Raw genomic sequence first — 16,117 nt, forward strand, 5'->3', positions numbered from 1 at the left:
TAGGTAGTGGGGTTGAGTCTGCCTCCCGAACTAGGTCCAAGCCAAGCAAAATGCTTTATTGTGTAATAAATTCATGTTTAAATTAATGTTTCCGATTTTATTAAATTTAACTGAAATCTGTTGTTTCCGCACGCCTCCAATTTATTTATAATTAGGTATGACGGTATGACAATGTCAGATAATTTAATAATGTTTTTTAATTTACTGTCCGTCTTATATCTCAAGTGTCAATATATGTATACTTAAACAGAAGAGGTTGATTAGATAGTAGCGATTAATGATTAATCCTATTTTTCATATTAGTTTATTTACCGTAGTAAGTTATTACATTACGGTAACGATAAATAAACGTTAAACCTGAAACCAGCGATTGATAATAAACATGGATGACGAACTAGCTCTGCAAAATGACCCCACACATTTTGAGCCATGCTGGGTGAGGCGTAAACAGATTTTATTTTGTTTTAAATTTATTTTATATGTAATAATACCTATATTTTTAATGATTCTGACAGGTAGAGACCATTACATCTCTATTTAAATTTAAATTTGTAATTTAGTTATTTATAATTAGTTATTTAGTTATTTATAATTAATTATTTAGTTATTTATAATTATGTTGCGATTATGTGGCGCTATGCCGTCTTTAATGTAACATACGAGCACAAATGTTGTACAGTCCGTTAACTCTCAGAACGACATTCGTTTTTCGGGTAAAATCGGACGTAATCGCGTAATAGAAAATGACAGTCTCTTACTGTTTTAGTTGCAATCCAACACCCAAAGAGTGCAGTCGTCTTTTCAACCTTAAACTATATAAGAGTAGTCAATACCACCATAACAATAATATAACAAATTTTCCAATTGTATAATTTTACCATATGAATTGAAATATGTGACTGGTATTATCAACTCTATATAATTTCAAAATTGTTTTCGAATTTCAAATTCTGATTCTATTTTATTTAGATTATGACAAAAAGTCAAATCGCAATATAGTCATCAACAGAATATTAAACATAATGTCATTAGATAAGGGCTTATTTTACATTGAGACAATAGGTATCCTTAACTTTTTGCGGTAAGTTTAAAACTTTTTGTGAGTTAATAAGAAATCAGAACAGTACGGCTACCATGAGTTCCGTAAATGACAGTCGAAAGTGAGAAAGTTAAGGAAAATGTATGGAGTAATTGTACAGTGCCTCTACCGGTCACGTAAAAAACTAAAAAATCAACTGGCACCATGAGTCACAATCGTTTTAACATGAGTTTTCGATACATGCCTAACTTCACACCTAAAACGTTCTCTTTCTAACTATATAACGAAAACTGAGCCAGAATTATTCTAGGTAAATACTTTACGCCGTTTACGCGAATAAAATACGTGCGTTTTCGATGTGACATTTTCTGTCCACTTGGAAACAACAATATTTAAACGAAATATTTTTATTCGGATGTTTATTACCGTTTTATCATGTTACAAATGCATTTCCGTTATTAAATTATCATTTAAACGCTTAGTTAATCATTGTAGTTTAATCACGACTTACCTAAAACACACGAAAAAACAGAAGTATTTGAACGTACGCTAAGAGTGTCAAACAGTCAAACAAGAGGCAAGTGCCCGTTTAGAAAATAATATTAAAATAAATAACTACACTGTGTAAAGTTCGGTCGAATTAAACGCCTTATAGTAAAACTTTTGTTCCTCCAAGAAAACAACCCCACAAATATAATGACGGAGTGTTATTGTAAGGCCTAATCCTATCAGACAACCTGCCATGTCTGTCCATCGATGTCTTTATGATGTCTCGATACCTGTTCAAAATGCAAGGTAAATATACCATATGATTAGTGACTAATGTATAAAGTATGAATGTGTATAATGCTTAACGTAGGTAGCAGTAAACTTACACCTAAATAAACTATAAACTTATTCTTTTTCAGGAGTATAACAACAATGATAGTAGCTGATGAAACTTGGAAACTTAAGTAACAGCCATGGAACTGTATGATCACAGCCACATCATCTGATGTGGCCGAATGTGCAGTATTCTGGATGTGACTTGGCCAGTAAACATCATTACACATTCAGAAATTATAAAAACAGGAAGATATCTGAAGAATATAGTGTTATACAGTGCTTTTTAAAAACTAAATAAGAACTAAAAACATGTTGGTAGTGAAAGTTAGATGTATAGTTGATAAATCACCTAAACCTGAGTAATCTTTAGGTACTTTAACCGCTTCGAACTACATATCAATGCAATTTGTAAATAAAACAGGCCACAGGCAACTCTGGAAATTCTAAAAATGTTATATAGTCATAGAGGTAGATTATGCTAGATATTTAACTTTGTGAACACTTGCTAGAAAAATGATGTACCTTCTGGACCGCAACAATATTTCCAAGGTTGTAATAAATAATAATAAAATGAAGTGGTATTTTTTGTTTAATAGGTTTGTAGCATATTTGGTAAGTATATATGTACAACTAACAGTAATAACTACATCTCATACTAACTTCATATATAAGTATATAAATAAGACTATATGAGATTTGATAATTTAGATTATCATAGTAATACCATTTTTGTTTGCTTTTGCGTGGATCTAATCTGCTTGTCATTAGACCAGTTCACACATACAGTTTCTGATACAGAAAATCATGTGTAATCAAAACAACACTATGGTTTAGCAAGAGGTGCATAGGCATATATATATATATACATATATATGTATAACATTTAAAACTCGCGTTTTGAACACATATTAGATTAGGCCCCATTCGCACGAGAGCTTAAAAAGCGTCGCTTTAAAACCCGACGTCGGAGCTTTAATACCGTTTTTGATATTTGTGTTCATATGAACGCTTAAAAATCACTTGTGAGTCGTACTCCCTGCAGTCCCTGCCTTGTGGAAGTGTAGTAATAAAAACACGCTTAATTTTTTAAGTAGTTTATTTGCGTATTCCGGTAAAAATGGTCGGGACTCGAGTTCTTGAATTAATAATTCGGGATCGAGCTCCCACATAGTTATTTGTTACGAATGGTACGATATGCGTTATGTATTCAAACGCGTCTCTGCAGAGCCATGACGATTGACACCAAAGATTGACACTCGACAGCCATCTGACAGCAGCGCCGGCGCTTTTATAACGCTTGTGAGAACAGATACACGGAGTTCCGTATGCTCAATTCAATTTACGGCCAACGCTCAACGCCGAAAATCGAACAGTGCTCGATAAAAACCGGCCAAGTGCGAGTCGGACTCGCGCACCGAGGGTTCCGTACATTACACAATTTAAACAATGTATTTTTTATGTGAAATGTGAGTGAAAGGTAAATTGCGGTTTACGATTTGTGACGTATTAAAAAAAAAACTACTTACTAGATCTCGTTCAAACCAATTTTTGGTCGAAGTTTGCATGGTAACGTACATCATATATTTTTTTTAGTTTTATCATTCTCTTATTTTAGAAGTTACAGGGGGGGGGGGGGACGGGACACATTTTACCACTTTGGAAGTGTCTCTCGCGCAAACTATTCAGTTTAGAAAAAATGATATTATTAGAAACCTCAATATCATTTTTGAAGATCTATCCATAGATACCCCACACATATGGGTTTGATGAAAAAAAAATTTTGAGTTTGTTCTAATTTTTTTTTTCTATTTTTGTGTGAAATTCTTAATGCAGTTCACAACATACATCTACTTGCCAAGTTTTAACATTATAGTTTTTATAGTTTCGGAAAAAAGTGGCTGTGACACACGGACGGACAGACAGACAGACAGACATGACGAATCCATAAGGATTCCGTTTTTTGCCATTTGGCTACGGAACCCTAAAAAGCGCCGCGCTTAAAAACCGCCTTCGTGTGAATACATACATGGTTATCCATTTGTTATTCAAACGCTTTTTAACGCGCGTTGAAAAAACTCTCGTGCTTATGGGGCCTTATTTACCGACTATAGTTGGTTAAACCAAATTGGCAGTAAATAAGAACAAAAAAACTATACTCATCCTTTTCTTTTGGGTGCTAGTACCAGTGAAAGACAAAGATAGTATGTTTATCTCTGTCTATGTTTGAAATGAGCATGAATCTAGATTCATGTTTGACAAACTATAGCAATTTTATTTGGTATGAAGTTAGCTGCATAGTTCGTGTTTAATAATCAACTTCAAGTATATTATTATTTAGTCGATGTGGCCTTGTTCAGTTACGCGTTTGTACTTACAATTTGTCCTCTAATTTGTTTGTAAAACTTATGAAAGTGGCTACATTAACTATGGATGAAGTCGTTTCTTGTGAAGGGAAGGGATGTGTCCACGTATTACTCAACGAAGGCAAGGTAAAATCATTAAACTTTGTAGAAAAACGGGATATCATTTCCGCGCCAAAATCAACACACAACTTTTGTATTCTCAGATAAGTCAGTCGCATAAGAGAAAATTCTGTACGGCCGTTTACAAAACAAGGAATTGTTGTTTTACTTCAATTAAGGCGTAAATAATTAGTGTGACAGAGAAAAATGCCTGCAACTTGCAAACTTCGGTGTTCGCGGTAGGCTCTGATATGTTTGTAAAATTCTATCTAGTAGTAGTATGAGTATGCCCTGTGCGCTATGATTAACTCGATTCAATACGCTAGGAAATTCATTTGAGTACAAAGAGTGAAGATTGGACAGTTATTACGAAAACATAATCTTTCGGCTTGCTCTAAAACTATATTTCTCCAAAACTCTAGGCACGCCACTGATGATTTAGCCCAGAATTTTGAATTCAGAGAATTATAAACATTATATGATAGCTTAAATAATATTATTAATATTAAATTAACAATAAACACATACATATATAAGTACAGGGACTGGTGCAAGGCCATCATTGTACCTCTTTACAAAGGAAAGGGATCACAACTGGATTGCAAAAACTACAGAGGCATTAGCTTACTCAGCGTCGTCGGCAAATTGTATGCAAAGATATTGATTGAAAGAGTAGTGAAAGAAACCGATGAGAAAGTATGGGATGCACAAGCGGGATTCCGAAAGGGTATGGGATGTACGGATCAAGTCTTTTCCTTGCGATGCATAGCCGAAAAGTATTTGGCCAAAGGTCAGAAGGTCTATTGCGCTTTCGTGGATTTGGAAAAGGCTTATGACAGAGTGGTAAGGAATGAACTTTGGTCGGTACTGTCGGTGTATGGATTGAGCGGCCGTCTCATTCAGGCACTGAAATCGCTCTATGAGGATTCCAGTGCTTGTGTGAGGGTAAACGGGTCGTACACTGAGTGGTTTAGCATCGAAAAGGGTGTTAGGCAGGGGTGTGTAGCGTCACCGTGGCTGTTTAATCTGTTCATGGACAGTAGTTTGCATGATTTGAGAAATGATGAATGTGGGCTGAGAATGAGTGGGTTACCCGTCAAATGTCTTCTTTACGCTGATGACCTGGTATTGCTAGCGTCATCGGGTGAAGAGTTGCAGGAGATGGTAACTAGAATGCATGGATCTTTTGAAAGGAAAGGAATGAAAATAAATGTAAGTAAGACGAAAGTTATGGTATTTGAAAAGGAGGAATATATGACAAACTGTGAAATTTTGATTGGTCAAGAAAGAGTAGAACAAGTGAAAGAGTTTGTGTATCTGGGAACATTATTCACTAGGAACGGTAAGCATGATAAAGATATTGAAAGGAGAGTGAGTGCTGGAAATCGCGTGAATGGGGCACTTAACGCTTTTATGAGCAGCCAGAAGGTGTCGCAAAAGGCACGGTTGGCTGTGCATAGAGGGGTGCTGGTGCCTACACTTATGTATGGTAGCGAAAGTTGGGTATGGCAGAAGAGGCATCAGAGCCAAGTGAATGCAGTAGAAATGAGAGCGTTGAGAAGTGTGTGTGGTGTGAGATTACAAGATAGAATTAGGAACAGTGTGATAAGGGAAAAGTGTGGACTGAGCGAAGATGTAGTGACAAAAATTGAGAAAGGTATGTTGAGATGGTTTGGACACGTGGAAAGAATGAGTGAAAGAAGGCTAACAAAGAGAGTGTATAAGGGAGAGGTAGAAACGGGAGTTGGAAGGGGCAGACCTCGGCGGACTTTCTCTGATCAGATCGGGGAAATCCTGAAGAAAGGCCAGGTCAAGAGCACCCTAAACCGGCGAGCGTGTATGAGAAATGTTATGAAAGTGAAGGAAGCGAAAGAGGTATGTCAGGATCGTAGCAAGTGGAAATCCGTGGTCTCTGCCTACCCCTCCGGGAAATAGGCGTGATTATATGTATGTATGTATGTATGTATATATAAGTACAAGAAAGTAAATTACGTTGACCGCGTAGACGTGAGTAAATATGTCAATGTCAAAACTGGTAGTTTGCTAAGGATTTCGATAGGTAATTTACCGTTTATTCATACGTTTGATATTTAGTTCTTTAGGTGACACCTAGAGGCGCTGTACAAAACTCCGATATAATTCTTGCTCTGTTTTTTAGTATACTTAGGTACAAAACTCCGATATAATTCTTGCTCTGTTTTTTAGTATACTTAGAAAGGGACAGCATCGTTTGCAGTGGAGTGAAGTTGGGCACATAATACGTAAACCGACGTAAATATGTGACGTACGGCGCGTTTATTCACTTGAAGTAAGTGAAATTTACTCTGGCAACTGATGGTAGAGGTACAGCAGTATCACCTTCGCGTGTAATCGCCGATACCCCATGCATCTTTCTAAAGGGTCCCACTGACTATCAGTCCGCCGGACGATATCGGCCTGCCAGTTAGAACAAAAATTTGACAGTTTCGAACAACTGACAGGCCGATATCGTCCGGCGGACTGATAGTCAGTGGGCCCTTTTAAATCCGAAGGTCATTCTGAGAGTTAACGGACTGTATCTCACTGAATTAAATTTACTTTATATATATTAATACAGCCCGGCAGCTTGAACATGTCATGCTCGCTTAAAAGTCTTTGCTTACGGTGGCGTCGTTGAACGGGTCGCCACTTTGCCGAATGAAGGTTGAGGGAGACGATGGCTGAGATACGCGTCATAGGGTAAACCCTCCAGTGAATGAACAAAATCACGTTTTTTGTCTAAAATAAGAAATAAATTCATGTTTTATCTTTGATAATACTTACCATTCATAACTGCTTGTTGCTAGGCCTACATGAATAAAGTATATTTGAACTATTTGAAGTGTAACTGGTACAATAGTAGGTATAAAGTAAATGTTACCAGCTTTGGCGGCGCCGCGCTTGTATGTCCGGCGGCGCGCGGTGGCTGCGGCGGGCTGCGCTCGGCCGCGGCGCCCTCGTCGCGCTCCTCGCTCAGCAGCCGCCGCCGCACGCCCCAGTTGAAGTTGTCCGAGCTCTCACCCTGCAGAACAAACCCCACTTTAAAGTACACACACACACACACACACACACACACACACACACACACACACACACACACACACACACACTACAATTCCACTCCTAACTATGCACTCATCATCTTCCAAGCTTGAGGTTGTCTCGGTAACCTAATCAAAAAATTGGCATTAATTTTTAAGATAGCCATCGTAATCCGCCATCTGACCTTCAAACCCAGGGGGAAACTAGGCCTTATTGGAATTAATCCGGTTTCCTCACGCATATTGTGCTTTCATAGACAAGTGATAACTATGCGCACTATTATTTTTTTCTTAGGCCAGGATTACACTTGTAAGTTTAACTTACGTAAGTAGGGACAGAGCTGTTTAACGATATTCATATCTCATTCTATAGTATAGCTGTGTCCCTACTTACGTAAGTAAAACTTACAAGTGTAATCCTGGCCTTTTGATATACTAGAGAAGCTTACCCAAAAGATTTAGCTTATCTTCACTTTGATGTAACATAAAAATAATATAATTTTGTAACATATATAAAAGTGACGTTATAAGAATGACCTCGATGCTTTCGCTCTCGTATTCGAGGAAGTCGAAGTCCTTAAAGACGCCGAAGTGGTCGGTGGGCGGCGCGCCGCCGGAGGGCTCGTTGCCCACCGCGCCCGACACCTCTTCCAGCGACGACGCCATCGACGACTCGCGCTCCAGCAGCTCCGAGCTTTGGCTGAATATCACCTGCAAACAGTCAACATGTCGCACACGCGTTACTACTTCATTAAATTTTTTTTTTAACAAGGATCATTAAGTAACTAAGGAAATAAGAAGCATGCCTGCTTAAAGGCCATATTTTCTTAACTAGCTCGAATATGAAAACAGTTAAGTATCTATTGTAATTTTAATAGATTGATAGGTCTTATCTAGCGCATTATTATTAAATAACTATGATAATGGATCGAGCCGTGATGGTTATCATTGTATCACTGATAAATTAAAATATGAGCCAAGGACTATTAAAATCTGGAGTCAATCGCTTTATATTTTATAATGTCTGAATATTGTAAGGTTCTCATTTATGCGTCTACTTACTAGTGAATAAGCTCTAAGCCACTGTATGAAATAATAACAATAAAGAATATTCACACCATTCCTTCATGATCTGATCACTAGTAAGTGCTCGGTGAATCTTGGTGCTCAAGCGTTGTATACGCTACAAGTTGCATTTTATCTATTTTATGTTTTTGAGATAACCGAATGTGTCTGGTTCAAAGAGTATTGCAGTGTCAGTGCTAACGAGTTGGAATCCGCGGCTATAATGTTCTGTTCAGATGAGGCTTTACTACACCTATTATGATTGTGCGTGGTAAGCAGACCTAGTAGATTATAGGCATAGTTAATCAGGCCGTTGTGGGGTTTGTTACGAGTTACTGAAAATGTAGCCTCGTCGGAATAAGACATCATGTCCTGAACTCCTAACACGCCCTGCAAAGCTAACACTTTATCGTTTATCATCAAAATAAAACATTCGACTCCTTTCCCTTTCCAGCAAATTTGTATGTGCTGAAGAGGCGAATGCTTAATGCTGCCACAAGCGGTATCGTGCTCTAGTGCTGGTGTGATATTGTTACAAAACAAATAGGTTCATAACACTGGGACATTGTTCAAATTGAGTACTGATACTTAAACATTACTTTGATTTAATATCGTAATACTTTAAGAGCGATAATGGTAACTAAAGTAGATTTGGTAGGAAATGAATTATAAGCGGCGGTAGCAAATCAGTTATTACGAAATATGTTGAAAAAATGATAACAAAACGAGTTCAGCAAAATTAACACCTAATCAATTACAACAGTGACCCAGTAAAATATGTGGTATATATTAGTCCTTTTTTGCCTCCGTTATAACATGTTAAATAGGTAGTAATCATTCGAGCACCAAAAAGAGCAGTGTTGGTGTATGCATGAAAGCAATTGCCACATTTACAGTATGTTAGCGAGTTACCTTCGAACATAAAGTGGTAAGTAAATCGTCCTATACGCAGCGATAGATAAAAATTATCCTCATTATTGTTCGCTAAGTTCTGTGAGAGTTTGTCACTTCGCCGAGCTTGTGTCAAACGAATAATTTGATAGAGTCAAGGCGGCTCACTTCGGTTACAATACATTTGATATAATTTACATTTACAATTTAAAAATGTAATCGATACTTACAGATGGACTCTTGGGAAGGCCGACTCTCTGGCCACATGTCGTTAGAAGATTTACAAGACACTCTCGGACTCGACTCTGTGTACAAACGTGTTAATTATTATAGAGTAGAGTAGAGCAAGATGTCGTGAAGATCAACAGCTGCTTTCGGGTTAAGTTCATTCAGCTTGACTAGGTGAAGTGAAGGTATACATCTATAGAGGCATTGTAATGACTGCCAGCTTTATCACATTCAGTACATACGAGGGCGGGTTGATAAGTTTCCGAAATGAAGACGAAAAAACAAACATATTTGATTCTGACTAATTAATTTTTTTACATATGCTCCTTCTAGCTCGATACAACTAAACCGAGGCTTTTCCGGGACCATTTTTCCGTTTTCATATAATTTTCTGTGAAGGCCCTCAAAATAGTCTTAGTAATATTGAAAATTTATTCCGGCGAGCTGTTTACAATCTCTGCTGTTCCCTAGGTCGTTATCGACAGTCTTATAATATAATATTTTTACTTTTTTGGTCGCTTCTGGGATAGACAACTCATCTGGTCTCCAACTCCTGGGACACGCCATTGACGCTTTGTCATCTTCGTATGAAATCATCTTTCCAAGTGAGGACGGTACTAAAAGAAGGTAGAGTCCCCTATGCCACGATGCAACACAGTTTTAATCTGGGAGTCCGTTTTTTCCTTTTTAAACTTAAAACTGTATAACAACTCAATCCTCAGTTTTCTTCATTTTCTCAGTTCAAAATTCAATATTTTTTTTAAAAACAAATAAACGAACTATTTTTTTAAATACTTAATTGAGAAAGATTAAAACTTACGTTACAGAAGGAATTTATAACAATATTTTGACCTTAATTGTAGTTTCGGTTTTTTTCAACCCACCCTCCTACTGAGTTTTGCTGCAGCAGAGTCGTATAGCCAAACTCTGAGGAATAACTGCAAAAAGTAGCGAAGAAACAAGTGACCTGCGACATCCACGGTCTCTTCCATCCGGAGGCGAGCGCGTCGGCGGGCGACAGCGAGAGCGAGCGGCGCGGCGACGCAACGCTGGCGGGCTGCGCGGCGCCCGCCGCCCCCGCCCCCGCCCCCGCCCCCGCCGCCGCCGCCGCCGCCGCCGCCGCCGCCGCCGCCGGTGCCGGCTCCGGGCCCACCACCGTGGACGCCGAACCCGACGCCGAACTCGACGAACCTGCACAAACGTACCACGAACTTTGTATAGCGACTTCCTGATTCCACGACTACTTAGTCAGTACAACCACGATTAATAAAAAAAAATGGAACAAATATTTTCATACCTGACTTAAAAGAAAGAGTAGTATCGTTTACCTTTGTCGGTTGTGACGGTGGAAGCGTTGGACAGCGAACTGGGCCCGGTGGCGGGCTGGCTGCCCGCTTTGGGCAGATACTTTCGCCCTATAACCGGCGTCTGACTCAGGTCGAATGTGAAATCCATTGTTCGGCCGGGGAGTTCCTGTAAAAATACTCGTAGGGATAAACTTGACCGCTGACAAGTTATCAGTTCCACGACGGAGTCAAATTCTATTTCTAGGATTTGGAGGTTAAAAAAGTTTACCCTCTCGTACGCTACAGCTACGCCAATGCAGCAGGTGCGAGGCGTGGACTCGTGGAGGAAAGCGGGAATTCGTTCCTCGTGTTGTATAATGAGATGAGATGTTTGGGATTAGTCGTGTAAAGAGTACTGAGCTTCCGAGCTCAATCAAAGTGTCTATTAGGGTGTTGCTTATTTCGTCGAAGTTAAAATTTTCGACGTCTAACCCGCTTAATATATTTATTTAATCTTAATTGCACAAAAGAAAATACAAACGTACAAAAGGCGGACTTAATGCTACAAGGCATTCTCTACCAGTCAACCTTCGGGCAAAGCAGATAACTTGGAGGCCGTGCAACATCATGTTGTAATTACAAAACAATGTAGCTAGTCTCTTCCAATAAAAACAAATGTGGATTTTTTTTTAAATTTAATCACGTTTTAGGGGTCGCTACCGAATTTTGAAAATTTGGATCCTGTTTTTTTTTCGTTTTTTTTTTTAAGGCAGACAGTGAGTCAAGGTATATCGAAGCTATTTATTAGAATACAAGAAAAAATATTCCGTTTTTAAAACTTTTTTTTTTCATTTATTTATTAACACAAAATTTGAATTTGTGTATAAAGGCATATTATTAGAATACAAGAAAATTTATTTTAGCGTTTTTTAAATTCATCCCTAAGTGCATTGGGCGCTTTCACCCGTATTATTTCCAACCAGTGAAAGATCTTTTTATGGCTGATTATCGAAAACGATATATGTTACCTTTTTCCCATGCAGCTCCGTGTCAAGAATGGAAGATGCGTGGCTGTCCCAATACGGAGGCACAACTAACGTTGAACATCTGGTCACCACAAGCTTCAGGATTTTCATTGCTTCTTTATAGTTATTTCCATCCTGTTCAATTTTAAACATCGCAAAGGTCAAGATTCATTTTGTATTATTGATCAACAACTTTAACAACAGCCAAGAATATCATTACCATGAACACCACCAAAATGCGTATTCAGAGGATCACAGTTTAGAGGGCAATTATAACGGAATGAATCAAACGACAAATCGTATTGAGTAGTTTTGAAGTCGGACTGTACAAGATATATTATTTATGTACACTCGTACAAGATAAAAGTAGTTACTTAATAATACGTTGCTTCTGGAACGAAATGTATGGAAGACTTGGCATAATTAATAGAAGACTTTTTTCAATTGGGATATGTACGTTATGGACCGAACTTATTTTTCATTAACCCTCCCCACCCCTCCCCCCTCTGCGTCACCCCCCCCCCCCGCACCCCCGCAAAGGGCTTGAAACGCGGGTTTTCTCAATTTTTAAGAAAACCGTTCAAGATACAGAAAAAAGTGATCCTTAATAAATTTGGTATTAATCTTCTATTTACACTATAGTGCTATCACTTATAGTTTTTGTGCAATCTGTCACCAAAGATGCAAATTTTTTAGCATTTAATGTTTTTTTTTTTCTTTTTAAAGATAACTGTTCTCAAAAAATACGATATCGCCCAATTTTGTTTTATTTAAGTAAACAGTTAATACGTTCTTTAAAACGATGTATTATTTATTATTAAACTCCTTCATTTGACGACTTTATGCCTACTACACACTTTTTCTGTATCTTGAACGGTTTCCTTAAAAATTGAGAAAAACCGCGTTTCGGGCCCTTTGCAGGGGTGTGGGGGGGGGGGGGGGTGACGCAGAGGGGGGAGGGGTGGGGAGGTTTGATGAAAAATAACTTCGGTCCATAACATACATATCCCAATTAAAAAAAGTATTCCATTAATTATGCCGTAATTTTAGCTTATTTCCCTCAATTAATAGCGGTGTGTATACTGACGTCGATGAACTTGGCGACGACGCGCAGCAGGTCGGCGTTGACGGGCTGCGCGGCGGGCGCGTTCAGCTCCACGTAGTACAGCATGCAGTGCAGCACCGCCAGGATCGGCAGCTGCAGGCTCGCCGACCCCTGCAATACAATACAAACACTATGTATGTACCTACCTACTTCAACACAAGGGAAGGGAAGGGAACCTAACTTTCTAAAACATTTACACAACAACGATTTCCTTGAAAAAAAAACCTCGTCCTCGTTAGTTTGTGTCACCCGCGTCATAAATACGAATCGATTGACACTCACTAAAATCGGCTCTGTAGATTCGTAACAAACCCACATACACACACATATGTCATACCTATATATGCATACATTCATATACTGCTAAAATTACCTACATTTAAGAAAATATTGAGTGCCCTTACAGGGTGTCATGTACCTAATGCACAATGAACATGAGTGCAATCCAATAAAGAAATAAGCTCAGAACCCTTCCCGTAGTTAGCTCAAAAGCGTTGCGCAACCAACGCCATATTGTGATCCGCAGCATATCACACAATATACAGAGTGCACGATGGAATTGCAGACGATTGTGTAGATTAATGGCGTTATTCATAAACGCTTGTCAAGTCTAGCAATACCTCGACAATCGTTTGTCCTCAACTGTCATTTTGACATTTATGTTTGTTAGAAAGGGACAAAGTTTAACAAAGGTTTACTAAGTTTTATGAATATGGGGTAAGAAAATAATGCACGTGAAAGAGTCCTTAGCCAGAGCAGGTCAGGAGAGGCAGAGGCTGAGCAACACAGGTATAGTGCCTTACGTCAGTTTGTATATCATGTATACAGGATGGCCCGAAAGTACGTTGACAAAGTTTTTTTTAAATTATTTTATTAAGTACCTACTTACGTAATTAGTACAAAACAAGTTAAAACTTAGAACTACTTAGTCTTTTTTATTCAAAAAAAATTAATTGTCTTCAAATATAGCCTCCTTTTGCTTTAATACACAAACGCAACCGTTTGTTAAAATTTCAACGATATGCCGCAACTCCTCCAAGGATATTTTCCCCATTCTTTGGTAAGTATTGCTTTTAGAGCGTTTACACTTTTGTGTTTAATAGCACAGGCCTTTGTCTTTAAGATTGACCACAATTACCACAAACTATAATCCATTGGATCTAGATCAGGGGAGTAGGGTGGCTACTCTTTTGAACTTATGAATACGGGAAAATTATCTTTTGCACCACTGCTGCACACTACTGCAAATAGCACCCCAAACCATAACTGAATCCGGCTTTTGGCGCTGAGGAATGACTGCGGCTTCTCCAAGGCGACTGGAAGTAAATTCTGTCATTTTGGTGATCATGGGCCCGTTCAATACAAAAAAGTTTTTCATTAGTAAAAAGTACATTTTCCCAGTTTTCAGTAGCGGCACGTTGCTTAATCAACCGACATCTCTACAAGCGATTTTTTTTATCTTTTTTCTCAAGGAGTTGTGCTTTAAGTAGCTTGTATGCTTTCATAAAGACTGTTGTTTTAATTACTTAATAAAATTATTAGAAAAAAGTTTGTCAACGTATTTTTGGGCCACCCTGTATGTTATAACCGTGTATAGCGAGGTTTAGCTAGTCACTAACCTTCTCCAGCACCTCGACGAGGAAGGCGAGCATTTGCAGAGAGAGATGCGAGTAGGTGTCCCACAAGTACTTGACGACGCACTTGGTCCACTGGAAGCTCTCCTTACTGAACGTGCGTCGCGAGTACAGCGTCATCACCGTTCCGAGGTTCTCCAGTTTCTTGCTCTTCTCGGCTGTGAACTGGAAAATAACATAATTTGAATCATCACCTACAATAATAAGATTTATGGGTAAGTTGTGGAACATTGAAACACCAAAAGTTCAAACCTTCCTATCTCTGGTGTTTTTAAAGTTATGATTGTGATATTTCGTATGAAGATAAACAATTTAGTTGGCTATAGTATAGCATTCTTGGTTTCTACCTATCTTTAACATGTTCTGTATTATAATACTTTTTCTAAAAAATGAGTTTTGTTTCATTGTGTATTTATGCTTGTTTTCAATGAAACACTCTAATTTTTACAGTGAAACAAATGTAATAATTATAGTCTGCCATGAAACATGGTCAATAAACATTGAAAAGGTGTAAAAATAAGTGACATTAATACATATATGCTTTCAATCAATTAATGAGAAAGGAACTAAGAAAATAGTGGTAGGCTGAAATTGGTTATTTAAAAGGTTTCCGACTTATGGAATGATTATAATATTGCTGAAATATATAAAAGCGAAAGAGTCGTTTCATTGTACACACACCAGAGTTTCATTGTGAATCAAAAATCTGGTCGGAACGTACGGCATGCTGCGAGAAAGGTACGCCTTCTATGTCCACGGAGCATGATTGCCAACTAGGTGGACGCCGGAGGGTTTTGAGCATCTCCATGCTTGATATCATACACTTTCTAGCAACATAGTGTTTTATAAATATCGTGATGTTTCATTGTGTACGGTACGACTGTTTCAATGTTCGACATGTGACCAATACCTTGCCATCAATGATACATTCAACATATAAACTATCTCAGCCCTTTGTAAAGTTAAGTATCTTATGTTTTGCCATATGATAGTCAAATAATTATCAATTTTCATGGTATTTTACTTTTACAAATTTCTCACATATGCTAATTATAAAAAATGAGTTTGTTTCATTGTGTACTGGTAAATGGTGTTCAGTGAACATCATGTTTCATAAACTATGAGACCTGTTTCATTGTATACTACATACAAATGTTTCATTGTGTGACTAGGTGGTGTTTTTTTAAACAACTAAAAAAAAACTGCACCAAAGTGTGAACGAAATTTAAGCATCTTTAGCTCTAAATAAACTTTAATACACATAGAACACAACAAAAAATTAAATAACGCCAAACTCGATTCTATATCTTCGTTAAAAATTGCGAAACATACATGAAAAAAATTACTTTTGCCGCAAGAATTCACAATAATGCTCGTAGCAACGTGCTCCTTCTCCGAGGCGCGCTCGCGTATTGGGGAGGTGCTGGGGGTCTCTGAGCCTGCCTTTGCTTGAAAGACGGCACTAGCTAACAACCGCTAGTTTCCGAGAAATCGCAAA

At 38.2% G+C, this 16,117-nt stretch overlaps 1 protein-coding gene across 2 annotated transcripts in view; it reads right to left on the reverse strand.

The window, feature by feature from the left end:
- The window catches only part of LOC134754145 (protein furry), a 351,985-nt gene that overhangs the window by 26,273 nt on the left and 309,595 nt on the right, over positions 1–16,117 (reverse strand). The window contains exons 43-51 of one of the 2 annotated variants that reach the window (XM_063690243.1): positions 14,605–14,784; positions 12,968–13,096; positions 11,884–12,015; positions 10,898–11,042; positions 10,537–10,760; positions 9,572–9,646; positions 9,363–9,392; positions 7,923–8,096; positions 7,226–7,366 (exon numbers count right to left, since the gene is read on the reverse strand). In XM_063690243.1, the coding sequence (XP_063546313.1) occupies positions 7,226–7,366; positions 7,923–8,096; positions 9,363–9,392; positions 9,572–9,646; positions 10,537–10,760; positions 10,898–11,042; positions 11,884–12,015; positions 12,968–13,096; positions 14,605–14,784 (1,230 nt within the window). Of the gene's footprint in view, positions 1–7,225; positions 7,367–7,922; positions 8,097–9,007; positions 9,393–9,571; positions 9,647–10,536; positions 10,761–10,897; positions 11,043–11,883; positions 12,016–12,967; positions 13,097–14,604; positions 14,785–16,117 lie in introns of those variants that run through there. The other variant, XM_063690242.1, reaches the window with a different exon arrangement.

The sequence above is a fragment of the Cydia strobilella genome, chromosome Z, assembly GCF_947568885.1.
Source record: "Cydia strobilella chromosome Z, ilCydStro3.1, whole genome shotgun sequence".
NCBI lineage: Eukaryota > Metazoa > Arthropoda > Insecta > Lepidoptera > Tortricidae > Cydia > Cydia strobilella.